The sequence below is a fragment of the Rhinichthys klamathensis genome, unplaced genomic scaffold (genome assembly GCF_029890125.1).
Source record: "Rhinichthys klamathensis goyatoka isolate OS25496 unplaced genomic scaffold, OSU_Roscu_1.1 h1tg000176l_1, whole genome shotgun sequence".
NCBI classification, from domain to species: Eukaryota; Metazoa; Chordata; class Actinopteri; order Cypriniformes; family Leuciscidae; genus Rhinichthys; species Rhinichthys klamathensis.
In genome coordinates, this window is record NW_026606705.1 from 10,950,001 (window position 1) to 10,964,466 (window position 14,466).

Below are 14,466 nucleotides of genomic sequence, written 5' to 3' on the forward strand. Positions count from 1 at the left end.
GATAGATGGATAGAGAGAGTGATAGATAGATGGATAGATGGATGGATGGATGGAGAGAGAGAGAGAGAGAGAGAGAGAGAGAGAGAGAGAGAGAGAGAGAGAGAGAGAGAGAGAGAGAGAGAGAGAGAGAGAGAGAGAGAGAGAGAGAGAGAGAGAGAGAGAGAGAGAGAGAGAGAGAGATAACATGATTATATACTGCATATATATATATTTTCCTCAAAGCTTCTGACTGTTAGTGTATATTATAAAATGCTGTTTTAGGACAAAATGGGAAGGTAGCATGCTTTAAAACAGGACAATAATTCCACAGGTGTGCAGAAGGTATCGGCTCCTCACCTGGTCCAGTTGTCGGCTGAAGCTCTTGAATATGTCCTGCTTGTTGACGTGAAAGACGGCCTTGCCTTCATTAAACACGGCGTGGACCAACACCCCCAGTGAGTACATGTCAGAGGACACGTCACAGCTGACGGACAGGATGTACTCAGGAGCGACATATTCTGGGTTCGGGAGGCAGAGAGGCGGTAGATTGGGGTCCCACTCTTTACACCCATACTTGGGCTAAAAGGCAGAAACACACAGACACATATTCGCTTACAAAGTTTCAACCAGGCAGACAATGATCTCTGGGACAGTTCCTAACCTCAGCGTCAGACGGGTTACTCGAGGAGATACTGAAGTCAAAGCCCATGATCTTCCAGGCTCCGCTCTTATTCAAGATGATGTTCTCTGGACACAAGTTACCATGAACCATCTTAACCCCACTGTGGAGGAACGACAAACCCTCTGAGACCTGAGAGAGAAAACAGAGAGAGACGAAGAGAGCGATATCTCGTCAGCTACAAATCAAAAACAAAAAGCATGGTAGTATTTCATGCACTGCATTTATTTTTATTGTAAAACGTATTTAAAATATGAATATATATATATATATATATATATATATATATATATATATATATATATATATATATATATATATATATATATATATATATTTAAACAATGTTTAATTTTATATTATATAGTTCTATATTTTATATCATTTATATATTTAATATAATAAAAAATAAGATTTATTTTATTTAAAATAAAATGAACGATCATTTACATTACATTTACATCATATTACAATAAAACTTTCTCTCTACTGACATATTGTTAATTACCACATAACATATTTGTAAATAAATCATAAATCTTGTCCTTTGAGGGTCCTTTGAGCATTTACAACAATGAAGTAAACAAGCAATCAAAAGGGTTTAAAAGCAGAAAATGTAATCTTATAATTGTGTTAAATGGCACTATATGAATTATTTAGTAAAACAGTAGTTTCTAATTTTTTCCTTTCCATTCTGGGCTGAAATATGACCTCTAAAGCCAGGTGTACATGGTGCGATTTGCTGTTGTATCTACTTTATCTACTGTATAAGAAACTCTCACCTGCAGTAAGCCGTATTTCGTCTCTACATCATAGAGTTTGTATTCTTTGATGTCTGTGGGAACAGGACTAGGGAGATTGTCCCATTGGCCGAGCACATTGGCTAGACTGGCAAACACGGGCTCTGTGCAGAACGCCAGACAGTCTCTAGAGATAAAGAGACAAAGACATCCCGTGAGAACAGCAATGAGAGACAGATAAAAGCGCCGGTTATGTTCGTAGCCTTTGAAACATTTTGAATGTGATTCCAACAATATTGTTCCTCTGTGTTGCTATCATTCACTGACATTGTTTTAAATAATGTTCATTTTATCCATTGGATTATGCACCTTTTCATTGTGAGTGTGAGACAGCAGTGTGCTTGCAGAGAGAGCCCGTTCACAGGCTCTTCTGATTGGCTGTGATTTGTGAAAGATTTTGCTGTGTCTGATTTTTGCTGATTTTTTTCTGATTTTGCTGTTTCCTTGTCGCATCTAGTGCGGACAGACAAACTACTTGTCACTGAGTCTTATTGGATTGTGTTTAGTTGGGATAAGGTGTTAGAAGATATCTGCCTGCGTTGACCGTAACATCAGGACCACAGCTTGAGTCTCACATCTAAGAGATCCATGTATTATTTAGGAGAGATTTTCCACAGGATGAACTCCTGCATCCACACAGACACATATTGATTGTAGAAGCACAGGAGCCAAATCTTAAAATAAAGAAAAAGCTCTGAGCTCTTTTATCAAGAGAAGATTCTTTGCTCCTAAAGCTTCAGATCAGTTTTATTTCATAAAAAAAATAATTTGCCGTGGATAAGAAAGTTAATGTTCATTGCAGTGGTGATAAAACTGTGGTTTTGTTCAAAACGTAATGAGCTGACCTAAATGGCATCATAAGCATATTCGTCTAAGCTTCCCACAATGCTGTGTCCATGTAGGCAGATTTTGTGGTAGCATGCGTTAATGCGTGTTCACGTTGTGGTCACCTGGACTCCTCCAGCGGATGCTGAACCGTGAGGAGGCGCGGGTGTCGTAAGCGGGTCAGCTGTTGAACTCCTTTCTTTAGGGAATCAATAATCTGATCCTTCTCGAACTTCTGATAGCGATCAATGATCTTCTTATCAAGCACAAAAACTGCCACTTCCTGTGGGAAATAGAAAGAACATTTATTCCAAAATATTTAAATGTATATTTCATTTGCAATAGTATCCTTACATTCAACAAATGATTTATTTATTTAAAAAATTGTTACATTTAGATTTACTTTGCGAAGCGTATCTGTACACTCAACAAATAATTATAATATTTTTAATTTATATTTATTTTGCAACTTATCTGTACATCTGCATATTCAACAAATAATTAAAATATTTAAATTAATATTAATTTTTCACTAATACATCTGCAAATTCAACCAATAATAAAAATATTTAAAGTTATATTTATTTTGCAATAATACATTTACATCTGCACTTTCAACAAATAGTACAAATATTTTAATTAATATCTATTTTGAAACAATATCTGAACATCAGCACAGTCACCAAATTATTAAAATATTTAAATTTATATTTATTTTAAAACAATATATGTCCATCTGCACATTCAACAAATAATTCGCCTAAAATATTTAAATGTATATCTATCTATTTTGAAACAATATGTGTACATCTGCACATTCAACAAATAATTAAAATATTTAAATTTATATTTAATTTGAAACAATATGTGTACATCTGCACATTCAACAAATAATTAAAATATTTAAATTTATATTTAATTTGAAACAATATGTGTACATCTGCACATTCAACAAATAATTAAAATATTTAAATTTATATTTATTTTTAAACAATATGTGTACATCTGTACATTCAACAAATAATTAAAATATTTAAATTTATATTTATTTTCGGTAGTATATGTACATCTGTACATTCAACAAATAATTTATGAAAAAATATTTACATTTATATTTAATTTGCAATCATATATGTACATTCAACAAATCATTTATGAAAAAAATTTACATTCATATTTATTTTGCATAAATATCTGTTATCTGCATAATCACGAACAACAAAAAATATGCATACTTAATTACTAGCAATAATTAAATGTATTTAGGAATATATCAACCTATTCTAATTAAATTATGCTTCCAAGACCATTACAAATCATTCGCAATTTGAAGCAAAACCACATATATATTAGCCATATAAATTATTTTATCACGTGACATGAACAGAATTTACTTCAACAATACTAAAAACAAAACCATCAAAGAAAACCAAAAATTTAAGTCTTAAAGCCATAAAAAAACATGTATGATATCAACAAACGTACAATTGTGGCAATGTGAGGAAGCCAGTGACAATTCTGTCATGACAATTGTATCATTTAAAGACTTCCTCTTTCACTGTAAACAACGTACCGACATCTAACATGATCGTGTCCTATTATGAGTGATATACATGACAAGACTGACAGAGTTAAAGTTACAATAATAAATAACTGGCGCACCTGTTTGGTGGACTTTTTGGTGCCGTTGTAGATCCTCCAGCTCATTCCTGGACCCCCGCTGGCGATGTGTCGGCCCACCTCAAACTCACGCGTGACAGGGTTGCCCATGATAGTGCTGGTCATGTCGGCCGTCACCTTAGTGACGGTGCTTTTTAGTTTATTGAGCATGGACTCCATGATTTTACTGGCTGCTCACCTGAAACAGGAAGTAGCAACACAGTGCATGAGCTCTGAGTTATTTCATCATCGTTTTCATCCTTCCTGTTGGTCAAATACACAGCGAATAGGATGAGCCCAGGGTTATTATCGTTAACCAAATCCTTTTAAAAAAAATGTTGATTGAAATTAAGACAAAATAATAAAAAACATGGATATTAGATGAAAACCTTAAACTTATTTGAGGTATTTGCCAAGGTAATATTTCAAATTTTCACTTATATATATATATATATATATTTAACTAGAAGAAATGACAAAAGCAACTAGTTTAACAGTTAGTGTTCATGAATAACAAAACAAATCTGTACAAGCAGGTGATAAACATTGTCTTCCATTTCATTCTTTCATTTTCATTGCCTTTCAATGTCTTCCATTGCCAAACATTGGACCCCATTGCCTTTCATTATATGCACAAACAACAAACAAAACTATTTCTGAATATCTTCTGACCCTTTTAGAATGAAATCTCAATCTGTGTGTTTACAAGCTGCTGAACTGTCCAGAGGTCATCTTTGACAGAAGCCTTAACAGTCTGGGAACGACTCAAGCGTACGGCCGACCCTAAACCGGGCACATTTCATTTACACAGACTAGTAGGCTGCTGTGTAGAAAGAAATAAAGCGACAAAAATAGACTTAAACACATCTGAAAATCTGTCACTGCGAATTCTCAGCAGGGTCTGAGGGTTCCTGGCTCAAAATAAACGATGGATTCGTGCTGACAGCATGAGAGAAATAAGAAATGCACTGTTCTGTCAGCTGCACACACCAAATAGTCTCTTGTAATAGTGGTTTCAACACTGTAATGTGGATCTGGATTTAGCTGGCTGGATTTTGAGCAGGATATCACAAAACAAATAGAAGAGTAAAAATAAAAATTAAGTTTATAACAAATTCTGACCAACTTATGTTATGTGTAATAAAGAATAATAAACCGACATCTATTATTATTATTAGTTAAAAGTTTGATACTTATATACCCCTAATCCGTAAATGCAAAATGCAAAACCAACTTCAAAAAAAAAAATGAAATTAAACAAAAGTAAAATAGAAATAGAATTATGCATAATTTACTGTTACTCCTATGGCAAGTATATTGTAAAATAGTAGAAAGTACTAGGCCTATTAGTGGGGTTATTATTATTACTAAATCCATAAAAACATGTTAATTTCTTGAAATAAAATAAGCAGACACGGCGAAGCTTACATTTTTGTTTAGGTTGAAGTACTAAAATACCTCAAATTGAATAAAAGACTATATAATTAAGAGTAACAATAAAAATGGCAAAAATACAAAACAAAATTACTAAACATTTAACAAAAATTCTAATGAAAAAATAAAAATAAAATCTAGGCTAATTCAAAAAATCAACAACTATAACAGTATATAACTGACACTAAAATAACACTGACTATTAATAGAAAGTACTACTAAAATAAAGTAATAAGTTACCACATTTAATCATAAATTAGGTAGTGAAATTAAAACCTTAAACATCAAAGCATCCTAAGAAAGTGAATTATTAAGAATATCATGTCATTACATCGCTTTATTATTCAGAATATTATTATTATTTCTGTGTTTGTTAAAAGGAAGTCACACAGTGGCATCATAAGGAAAAGTGTGACGTATTTAACATTTAATGAATGAAGTTTGAGACTCAATGACATAAGTTGACAAGACTTTACTGGCGGAATAAACTGCCCTTTACCGTCAAAATTCAACTAACATCAGCGTTTTGACACTAAACAAACCACAGGAACGTACAGAAATGAAACTTGAATTATACATGATACCAAAAATACTGTCAAAGTAGGCAGTTCAGTTGGTTTGGAGACACAGACAGAGACGTTTAAATATTAATGTGAATATTTGTGTTTCTCAAGAAAACAAAACACTACAGCATTAATTGGGAATCAATTAAATTTGAGAAACCAACTAAAACAGAAATATATTATTATCTTCACAATGTAAACACTCAATAAATCCCGACAGCAGCTGAGCTAACAGGCTAATGCTAATGGGGTGAAGCGTCACTACACAGAACTGATCAATTACCGCCGAATACCGTCTCCGGATCAGTATCCAGCTCATAAACACATAGACTTCAGGCTTACCTTTACACTAGAGGAGCTGACAGTGAGACTGAGTGATTAAAACCAGGATTTAGACAGTAACAAAACCGTCAGCAGTGGTGGTGGCTAACAGCCTCCATGACACTTCATCAAAACACCTGAGAGATTCCGCGGTGTGAAGCCGGACGAAACACTCGACGCTTCAGCGAGAATAATCTGTGATAAAAGTCATTGTTTTCAAAATACTATCCATATCGCCTCACTTATAACTATTTTATCTTCTTCTAAGATTGATTTGCTTTCTGTTTGGGACCTCATACAGCCGATGATGATTATAATAATAAAATTTACCTCAAAATTGTTATGTTCACCTTAGTAGCCCAATATTGTTGAAACTTTGTTCCATCACAAAGTATGGGCACATCTTTCAAAATGTTCAAAGCATGTTACAATTGTTTATAATAAGCTCTCATAAGCCGCGTTTCCACCGCAATTGCCCGGAACAATTGGTCCCAGGAACTTTTTTCCCAGGAACTTTTTTTGCCCCAGACCGGTAGCTTTCTGCGTTTACATCGCGGTCTAAAGTACCGGGTAAACTGCGCGCGACTGCTCATTGCTTGCTTGTGACGGACAGTAGACTGTAAAAGACAGTAATCAGTTTTGAGCGCCACATTTATAATAAATATGGAAGAGATTCACACTGTGCTGCAGTTGTTTGAGATGTATTGGTTTACTAACCAGGTAATTAACAAAACGGCAGAAAAGAGACGAGCACTGATACTAAAGCGTGTTCAGAAAGCTCGTAATGCTAACGTTAGATCTAAAATTAGACAGCGTATGTTATCAGCTATTGCGGACATTGACCGTGAGAAGGCTGGGACGAACGCGCAGAAAATTTCTCTTCCGCAAATACGCTTAATAAAGCCTGAATCTCGTCGTCGGTCCAGCTGCCTTTTTTATTTTTATTAAATTCCATATTTGCAGACAGACAACTCTTACTGCATGGAACTTCATTACTGCATGAAGCCACGAACTGCAATAGATTCTAAAAATTCCGGTTAAAATAAAATGCTGCGCGGAGTTATCCAATCATAATGCGGCGTGAACACAACCAATCAGCATGTTCAGCGCACAAGCCCCACCCGCGAAAGTTCCTGAACTTTGAAAAAGTACTACCTCGCGAGCAGGGACTTTCGGAGGGGGAAATATCTACCCGGAACTTCATTTAGACCCTGGTTCCTGCGGTGTAAACACACCGAGTACCAGGCCAAAGTTCCTAGTTCCTGGGTAAAGTTCCTGCGGTGGAAACGCGGCTATAAAGACAGTAAATTGAACCTGCAACTTAAAAAAATAACAAAATTCTTTTTTGGAGCTTTTGCAAGTATTTTAATGAGTTTTAAATTTCAGAAAATTAAAGTGCATCTAAAAAAATACTCTAATACAATTCAATAATTAATCAACTTCATTAGTTCAAAGCACCAGTAATGCAATTTAATTCACTTTCTGTTCAATTACGTAATAAATACCATTGAAATGCAACACCACATTTAATCCAGTGCATTCAGTCATAATTTTAGAAGTTAAAATAACTTCTGCAATTAAATATTCCCTTTGTATTTCTGAATAATAATGCCTATTATGAATAATTACACCCTATTATGCTACATTTTTCAATACAAATACATTTAAAATCAGAAGTAGACATTTATACGAAGTACAGTAATATATGAGGTCAATATTCATTAAAAAGTAAGTAAATAAGTGATCCAAGAAAGAGCATAATTTGAATCTTTACCTTTAAGGCATAGTTATCCATTTCTCAATTTCAAGTGCAGCTTAAACTAGTTCTAATAGCTTGAAAAAACCTGAGTATATCACACAATTCAAGTAATCCTAAACTGAGGTTAAAACAGTATTCACTCACCTGATTAAATCTAAGTAGTGTTCAGTAGTGATTAACGGTTTCATTATAGTATTAATACTTGTAATAACTGTCCTGCTTATAAAGCTTCTATAAATCAGAGACTATTTTCAAATCAGGTTAGAGTTAATTTTGCAGTGTCCATTACATGCATTTACTGTCCTAATAAATTATGCACAATCTCATGCACTGTTGGGTAAAGTAATGTTTTGCACTATTGTGAAACAGTAACTAATTGCATTATTTAGTTACTTTTTATAGAAAGTAATGTTACGTTACTTTTTCTCACCTGGGCTGGGCTTGCTTGTTTGTTTTATAATTTAAAAAAAAGCCATTTCACAGCTAAATTGAAATGAATAAGCCTCAGGCTGAAGGAAGCGCAAAGTCAATAAATGGGAAAGTTAGTTGTTTGTTACCTATGTGAAAAAGTAACTTGTAAATTCAAAAGTAATGCGATACTTTACTAGTTACTTGAAAAAGTAATCTGATTATGTAACTTGCGTTAGCTGTAATGCGTTACATCAAATACTGATCACATGCAACTAACCCTAAACCAAACTTAATCCTAACCCTATAGTAAGTATATGAAATTATTATTATTCAGTAGTACTTAAATGTATACTTACAATGTAACAAGGGCACCTTAAAAAGAAGTGTAACCCACAGTTCTGTAAGGTTAGTAACCCTAATCTTCGAATTGCTATATTAGTTAGAAATGCCTTCAACTAATAAAAATAAGTTTAACAAACAACGCTACCTGACATAATTCTATAACCCGGGATTGATAACAACCAACACGGACTAACAAACTATGTTTATATCCAGTGTTCATTACTTTCTAGAATGTAGAGAAGAAGTGCTGGAGAAAAATCCCTGGGTGATGTTTCTGAAACTGTTTGGCCAGTCTTCTCTTCTGTTTGACGGACAGGTCGTCACTGAGAGCGATGTGGTGCATTAACTGCTTTAAGCTGTCAAGAGTGGCCTTATCTTTGTTATCCTCATACTGCTGGAGCGACACCTGCTGGCAGAATGTGAACACTGCAAAGGCAAAAGACGTAGCTTCAGGATATGGTAATCAAATCAATGCGTAAATCATTTATAGGGAGACTGTGAGTGAACTTACGTGCAACATTATCTAGATCCCTCCCTTGCTGCAAGGTTTGTAGTGTCTTCCTCACAGCCTCAATCAATGACAACGGGGTCTAGATGCACAGGTATGAACGAAAAATGATTGAAACATTCTGTGATTTGAACATATTTGCAAAAAGGGCATACCTTAAAGAGTTGAGTGTGATTATCCATGAGGAACAGCAGTAGTTGCTCACATTGGACTCGAGTCATTTCTTTACTCTGGATCACAGCCTTCACAAACGTCTTGCTGACCAAAGCACGGTTCTCAATCTGTTTCAACACAAATGTGCCTGTGCCTTTATAGTACGCATTCAGATGGGTTTTTTTTATTAATTCAAACATGTTAAAAACGGCCAAAATTCTAAAATATTAAATATATTTTAGACGAAAATGTAGCCCAACTATTCCAGTAAGTATAAACATTTACAGTAAGATTTTTTTTTTAAGAAATGAATGCTTTTCTTCAGCAAGAATGCGTTTAATTGATGTGACAGTAAAGGGATATGCTGTTACAAAAAAGAAACAATTTCAAATAAATGCTGTTCTTTTAGATCTTTATATTTATATTATATGAAGCAGCACAACATGTTTCTAACATGTTTCTTGAGCAGCAAATCATCATACTAGAATGATTTCTGAAGGATCATGTGACACTGAAGACTGGAGTAATGATGCTGAAAATTCAGCTGTGCATCACAGGAATAAATGACATTATTACAAATACAAATTACCTTGGTGAGCATAAAGACTTTTGAATGGTAGTGTTAGTGTATAATAATAAAATAATTAATCATTTTTTTGTGTTAAGGAAAATGAATTAAAGGGGAAAAAAAGGGTATCACTTTTTTTAGTAGGAATTCCAAGAGCGCATGCATGCACACACACACACATAATTGATCTTTGAACTTGATTAGAGATCTGATACAGAAAATGGTTTTAAATCAATCAATCGATCTCATGCGATGGTTTAAACGGATTGAACTCTTGATCACCTGCTTGTGCAGTCTGAAAGCTTCATTATCTGCAGCGGCTGCCATAAAACCCAACAGTCTGCGTAACTCGTCTCTGCTCGTGGACTCCAACATCTGCAGACAGAGCTGAGTCGCTCTCAAAGCATCCTGACCTCTCCCACAATCTACACACAAAGATCATTCTAAATAACGCAGAAAGAATAAACAGCCTCGAACACAAACGACACTGAGCCCATTGTGTTTTACAAATTACCCAAAAGATGTATGAGTCCAGTCTGGATGTCCGTGTAGCGGCCTGGCAGTAGGGGAGGTCTCTCTGGGCTGTTGTAATACTTGGCGATGGTGTCGAACAGCAGTCTCTTATGCTTCCCCTCCCCAGATGATGCATTCTGCTGGATGAGCTGCTCACTGGCAACCACGATTAACTGATCTGGGAACAGCTCAAGACAATCAACCGCTGCGACCAGCCAAGAGTCCAACCTTCGAAGAGATGAATGACACACACACAGGTGAACCCATATGAAAAACATGAATCTGAATCAATGTGACGGCACTGAGTATTGTGCACTGACTCATGAAGGTTGAGACTCTCTGAGACTTCACGATCCACGCAGGTGTTGGAGATGACCAGGTCGCCGTGGTGGCGCAGAGATGAGCGCAGGGGCTCTGGTTTGGCAGGCGAGGTCAGAATACAGTCCAGCATGGAGATCTCAACCACCTGTAGCAACTGAAGTAACGTCTGCTGCCTCCAAACGTCCCGCACCACTGAGACAAACAGAAGAAGAGAAGAAAAAGTAAGGGCTGTTAGTTAGTCATTCATCCTTCTGCACTGCTGTCTAATGAGTGAGTGAATGGGTGAATGTGAGGCAAAATGTAGCGCTTTGGGGGCCATTGGGTCTGGGAAAGCGCTATATAAATGCAGTCCATTTACCATAATCGTTTGTCAATGTTTTTCACCATCTCATGTTGCCATGACAATTGTGTCTTTAAGATATGGCAAGTTAAAACTAGTTTAAAAGTTGAGTTTTAGCACATAGCCATGTTTAATGTGCTAAAACTCATCTTGTAAATGGAACAAAAACACAAACAAAAAAAACTTTTTGGTAAGTGTTTTATTTTGACTTTTTAAGTTATTTTTAATTATTTTTGAATTTAATAAATTATAAGCTTTCATTAACACACAAACACCCTAAAGATCCATTACGAACCTCAGTTTGGGAAATGCTGCTGTAAAAAATAGTAAGTAAAACAATACAACGAGCATTGCAATAATATGTCTCTGATATTATATACACAGTTTAATAGTTTTAAATGGTTGAAGGTTTAAAAAAGCAGACAGGCCATATTAGACCAGCATCAGACAACGTCCGACCTGATTAAACCACATAAAACCAATTTAGACCTCAACACACCATCAAGAAACCACTTCAGACTCCATTTAAACCTTTCAGACCCTTTTTGATCTCAACAGACACCAAAATCAAACTCTATTAGACCACAATACACTACGTTCAGAACCCCAAGAAACCATTTCAATCTTTGCTTGAACTTCCTCAGGCCCATTCAGAACTCATCAGAGACAATAATAGACTATATCTGAACCCCGAGAACCATTACACCACATGAGACATTCAAGAAAAAAAACACTTTAGACTTCATTTAAACCTCTTCAGACTCATTTACATCTCAAAAGACATCAAATCAAACCCCAAAAGACCCCATCAGACCACAATAGACTACCAGAAACAGCCATAGTTTTGCCCTGTGATGTAAACTAAAGGCTATGAAAAGGACAAACACTTAAATAAGCTCCACCCCAACTTATTTACATTACTATATCAACACAGTGAGGAAATGTACTTCTAAGAGTTCTCCTGATAAGTGAATACAACACATTGTTGTGTGGTCAAAAGACTTTAAATGCAAATGCAACGAGGGGAAGAGATTATGTTCTTTAAAAATCAAAATCACCTTTTTTTGAGAGGAAACTGTTGGAAATTGCAGCACGATGAAGATCAGAGGGCACGGATGGGTGCAGGTTTATATTCTTCAGTAGTCTCTCCACTCTTCTGTCTGATGATCCAAGAACCAAAGGGTTGGAGATCGTCTGCATTTCTCCAAACCTACAAACAAACAACATTAAACACTTAAGTACTGCAAATTAAACTTTTGGATGTGTCAATGATTCAAATGCAATTACCTTGAAGAGGTCTTCCACTTTCCAGTGTGTTTGTCAGGAGTCTGGTTCTCACCGCCACTGTACCTCTTTTTGGCCGATCCGTCCAGGAAGCGGTACAGGCTGCAGCTGGAATCCTCAAAGGTCATTTCTTTTTCTCGTCTGAAGAGCTTCATCCCGATGGGTTCGAACACTCTAGACTCCATTAAGGCTTGGCAGAGCCTGGCAGCTTTGAGACGGGACACTTCGCTGGAGCAGAAATAGATGTTCTGCATGAGGTGGCTCAGAACCACGTCCACCGCGTCAGAACCGGTGAAGCAGTCATGATGGATGCGCAGGTGCTGTCTGCGGGGTCGGAGCTCCACCTGCGACCGCAGGGCTTCAATGATGTTCTGCCACAGCTGGGTGGCCCTGAAGGGCCCAGAGAAACCTAAAAGACATCAGGACAAGATGATGAAGTCTTCATACATGAACAAAAAGTACCAAAATAGACCCCAAAATGACATTTCCACTTTAAATTGTTATAAATCTTGAATACGTTGGAGCACAGACCTAAGTTTGGTCTCTTTTTACACTTGCCAAATTATTGCATAAAGGAAAAAAAAATATGAAAGGGAAATTTAAAATAATAATAATAGAAGTTTAGGTTTATGAAAATGTAAAAATATAATTATTTTTATTTTATATAAAATATATGACGTGATGAGGCGTGTTGGAAGATGAGTGCTCTAACCCTAACCCCAGATGAACTTGCACTTGGTGAAAAAAGAATATTGAAATTGTTGTGATTTGTTTAAATATAAAATATACTTTTTTTTTTTAAATATACTATTAATATGAAGTACACTTCAAGTGCACATTCAAAACAATTAAGCACAATTATTTCCACAAAGAGTTGTATTATCATCTGATATATCAATATACCTTTCCAACACTTTTATACTTTGTGTCTTTATAAATTAGAACCGCCTTTATAAATAGTATAATAATGCTGTTTCAATATAGTTATGACGTAAACATGTCACTACGTTTACATTAAGCACAAAAGTCTCGGTTCATTTACATTAATATAAATTAGCTAGTTTAAAACTTGTTATTTAATACGGGATGCTAAAGACCTCCATCATAACCGAAAACATAATAAACATAATGAAAACATGGTAAAAAAAAAAACTGTTTAACTTAGCTGAATGACCTGATAAGGATCTTGATTCATTTGGTCTAGTTCGTTATCAAACTGGTGGAAATATAAAAGTAACGTTTAAAAACAAACTGTACAGAAATATAGAGGCTAAGTTCATATAAACCGTTTGTTTATACCTGACAGTTGTTTATTCTCTCTGAAACAGGTTTGACTGTTCAGTCTTCTGAACCGAGGAGTCAAATCCACCGCCATCGCGGCACCGGAAATGGCGTCACGTGCCCATTCTCTGACGTACTCGGTGCGACCTATGGGTGCGACGAGGCTCTGATCTGGGATCAGTTGCAGTATGTAAGACCGAATTTACATTCTGCGCGTTTGCGTGAATGAATCTGATTCTAGAACCCTGTGCTGTACTACTATCTCTACCGTATAAACTCACACGCAGTTAGAATTTACCAAGAAAGTGGAACTGTGCAAAATTATAATCACGCCCATCCAATATAAGATCGAACCATAGATTTATTGGTACTCTAGTTTTTGTTGCAGAAATAAGATACTTTTCCATCGTTATTTTATTATGTTTTTCTTTATATATATGTATATATATATATGTGTGTGTGTGTGTGTGTGTGTAATCCTTTATATTAGATATATAGGATATACTTTCATATAAAGGATTTTGAACAGAATTAAACCAAATTTAATATTTATATTTAGTACCTTTAAATGTCGATAAATAATTCATAATTCACATACTAGACATTAGAATGACGAGTAGTATAATCTCTATTCAATTGACATATGGGGAATATGAGGAAATTCTATACTGTGTGTGGCATATAGAGATGGAATCATTTCATATTATAGAATTATTATTATACAAT

At 35.4% G+C, this 14,466-nt stretch overlaps 2 protein-coding genes across 2 annotated transcripts in view; both read right to left on the bottom strand.

Moving 5' to 3' along the window:
* Positions 1–6,429, bottom strand: part of scyl2 (SCY1 like pseudokinase 2) — a 19,302-nt gene extending 12,873 nt beyond the window's left edge. The window contains exons 1-6 of the mRNA XM_056260429.1: positions 6,282–6,429; positions 3,946–4,141; positions 2,409–2,566; positions 1,441–1,585; positions 641–790; positions 337–558 (exon numbers count right to left, since the gene is read on the bottom strand). Of these exons, the coding sequence (XP_056116404.1) occupies positions 337–558; positions 641–790; positions 1,441–1,585; positions 2,409–2,566; positions 3,946–4,122 (852 nt within the window). The 5' untranslated portion in view covers positions 4,123–4,141; positions 6,282–6,429. The remainder of the gene's footprint in view (positions 1–336; positions 559–640; positions 791–1,440; positions 1,586–2,408; positions 2,567–3,945; positions 4,142–6,281) is intronic.
* Positions 6,430–8,970: 2,541 nt separating this feature from the next.
* Positions 8,971–13,855, bottom strand: depdc4 (DEP domain containing 4). Its single transcript, XM_056260431.1, has 9 exons — positions 13,759–13,855; positions 12,463–12,868; positions 12,234–12,385; positions 10,835–11,027; positions 10,516–10,742; positions 10,284–10,426; positions 9,436–9,561; positions 9,284–9,362; positions 8,971–9,198 (listed from the first exon to the last, which is right to left on the bottom strand). The coding sequence occupies exons 1-9, from the start codon at positions 13,832–13,834 to the stop codon at positions 8,999–9,001; spliced, it is 1,602 nt and encodes a 533-aa protein (XP_056116406.1). The 5' UTR covers positions 13,835–13,855; the 3' UTR covers positions 8,971–8,998.
* Positions 13,856–14,466: the final 611 nt, after the last annotated feature.

What these genes read in the sequence shown, in the direction of transcription:
- depdc4 (XM_056260431.1), bottom strand. Translation starts at nt 13,834, where the DNA reads ATGGCGGTGGATTTGACTCCTCGGTTCAGAAGACTGAACAGTCAAACC. An exon ending in TGGACTCATACATCTTTTGG is followed by an intron (nt 10,427 to 10,515) that starts GTAATTTGTAAA and finishes CTTTGTGTGTAG; the next exon opens with ATTGTGGGAGAGGTCAGGAT. An exon ending in GGATCTAGATAATGTTGCAC is followed by an intron (nt 9,199 to 9,283) that starts GTAAGTTCACTC and finishes TTGCCTTTGCAG; the next exon opens with TGTTCACATTCTGCCAGCAG.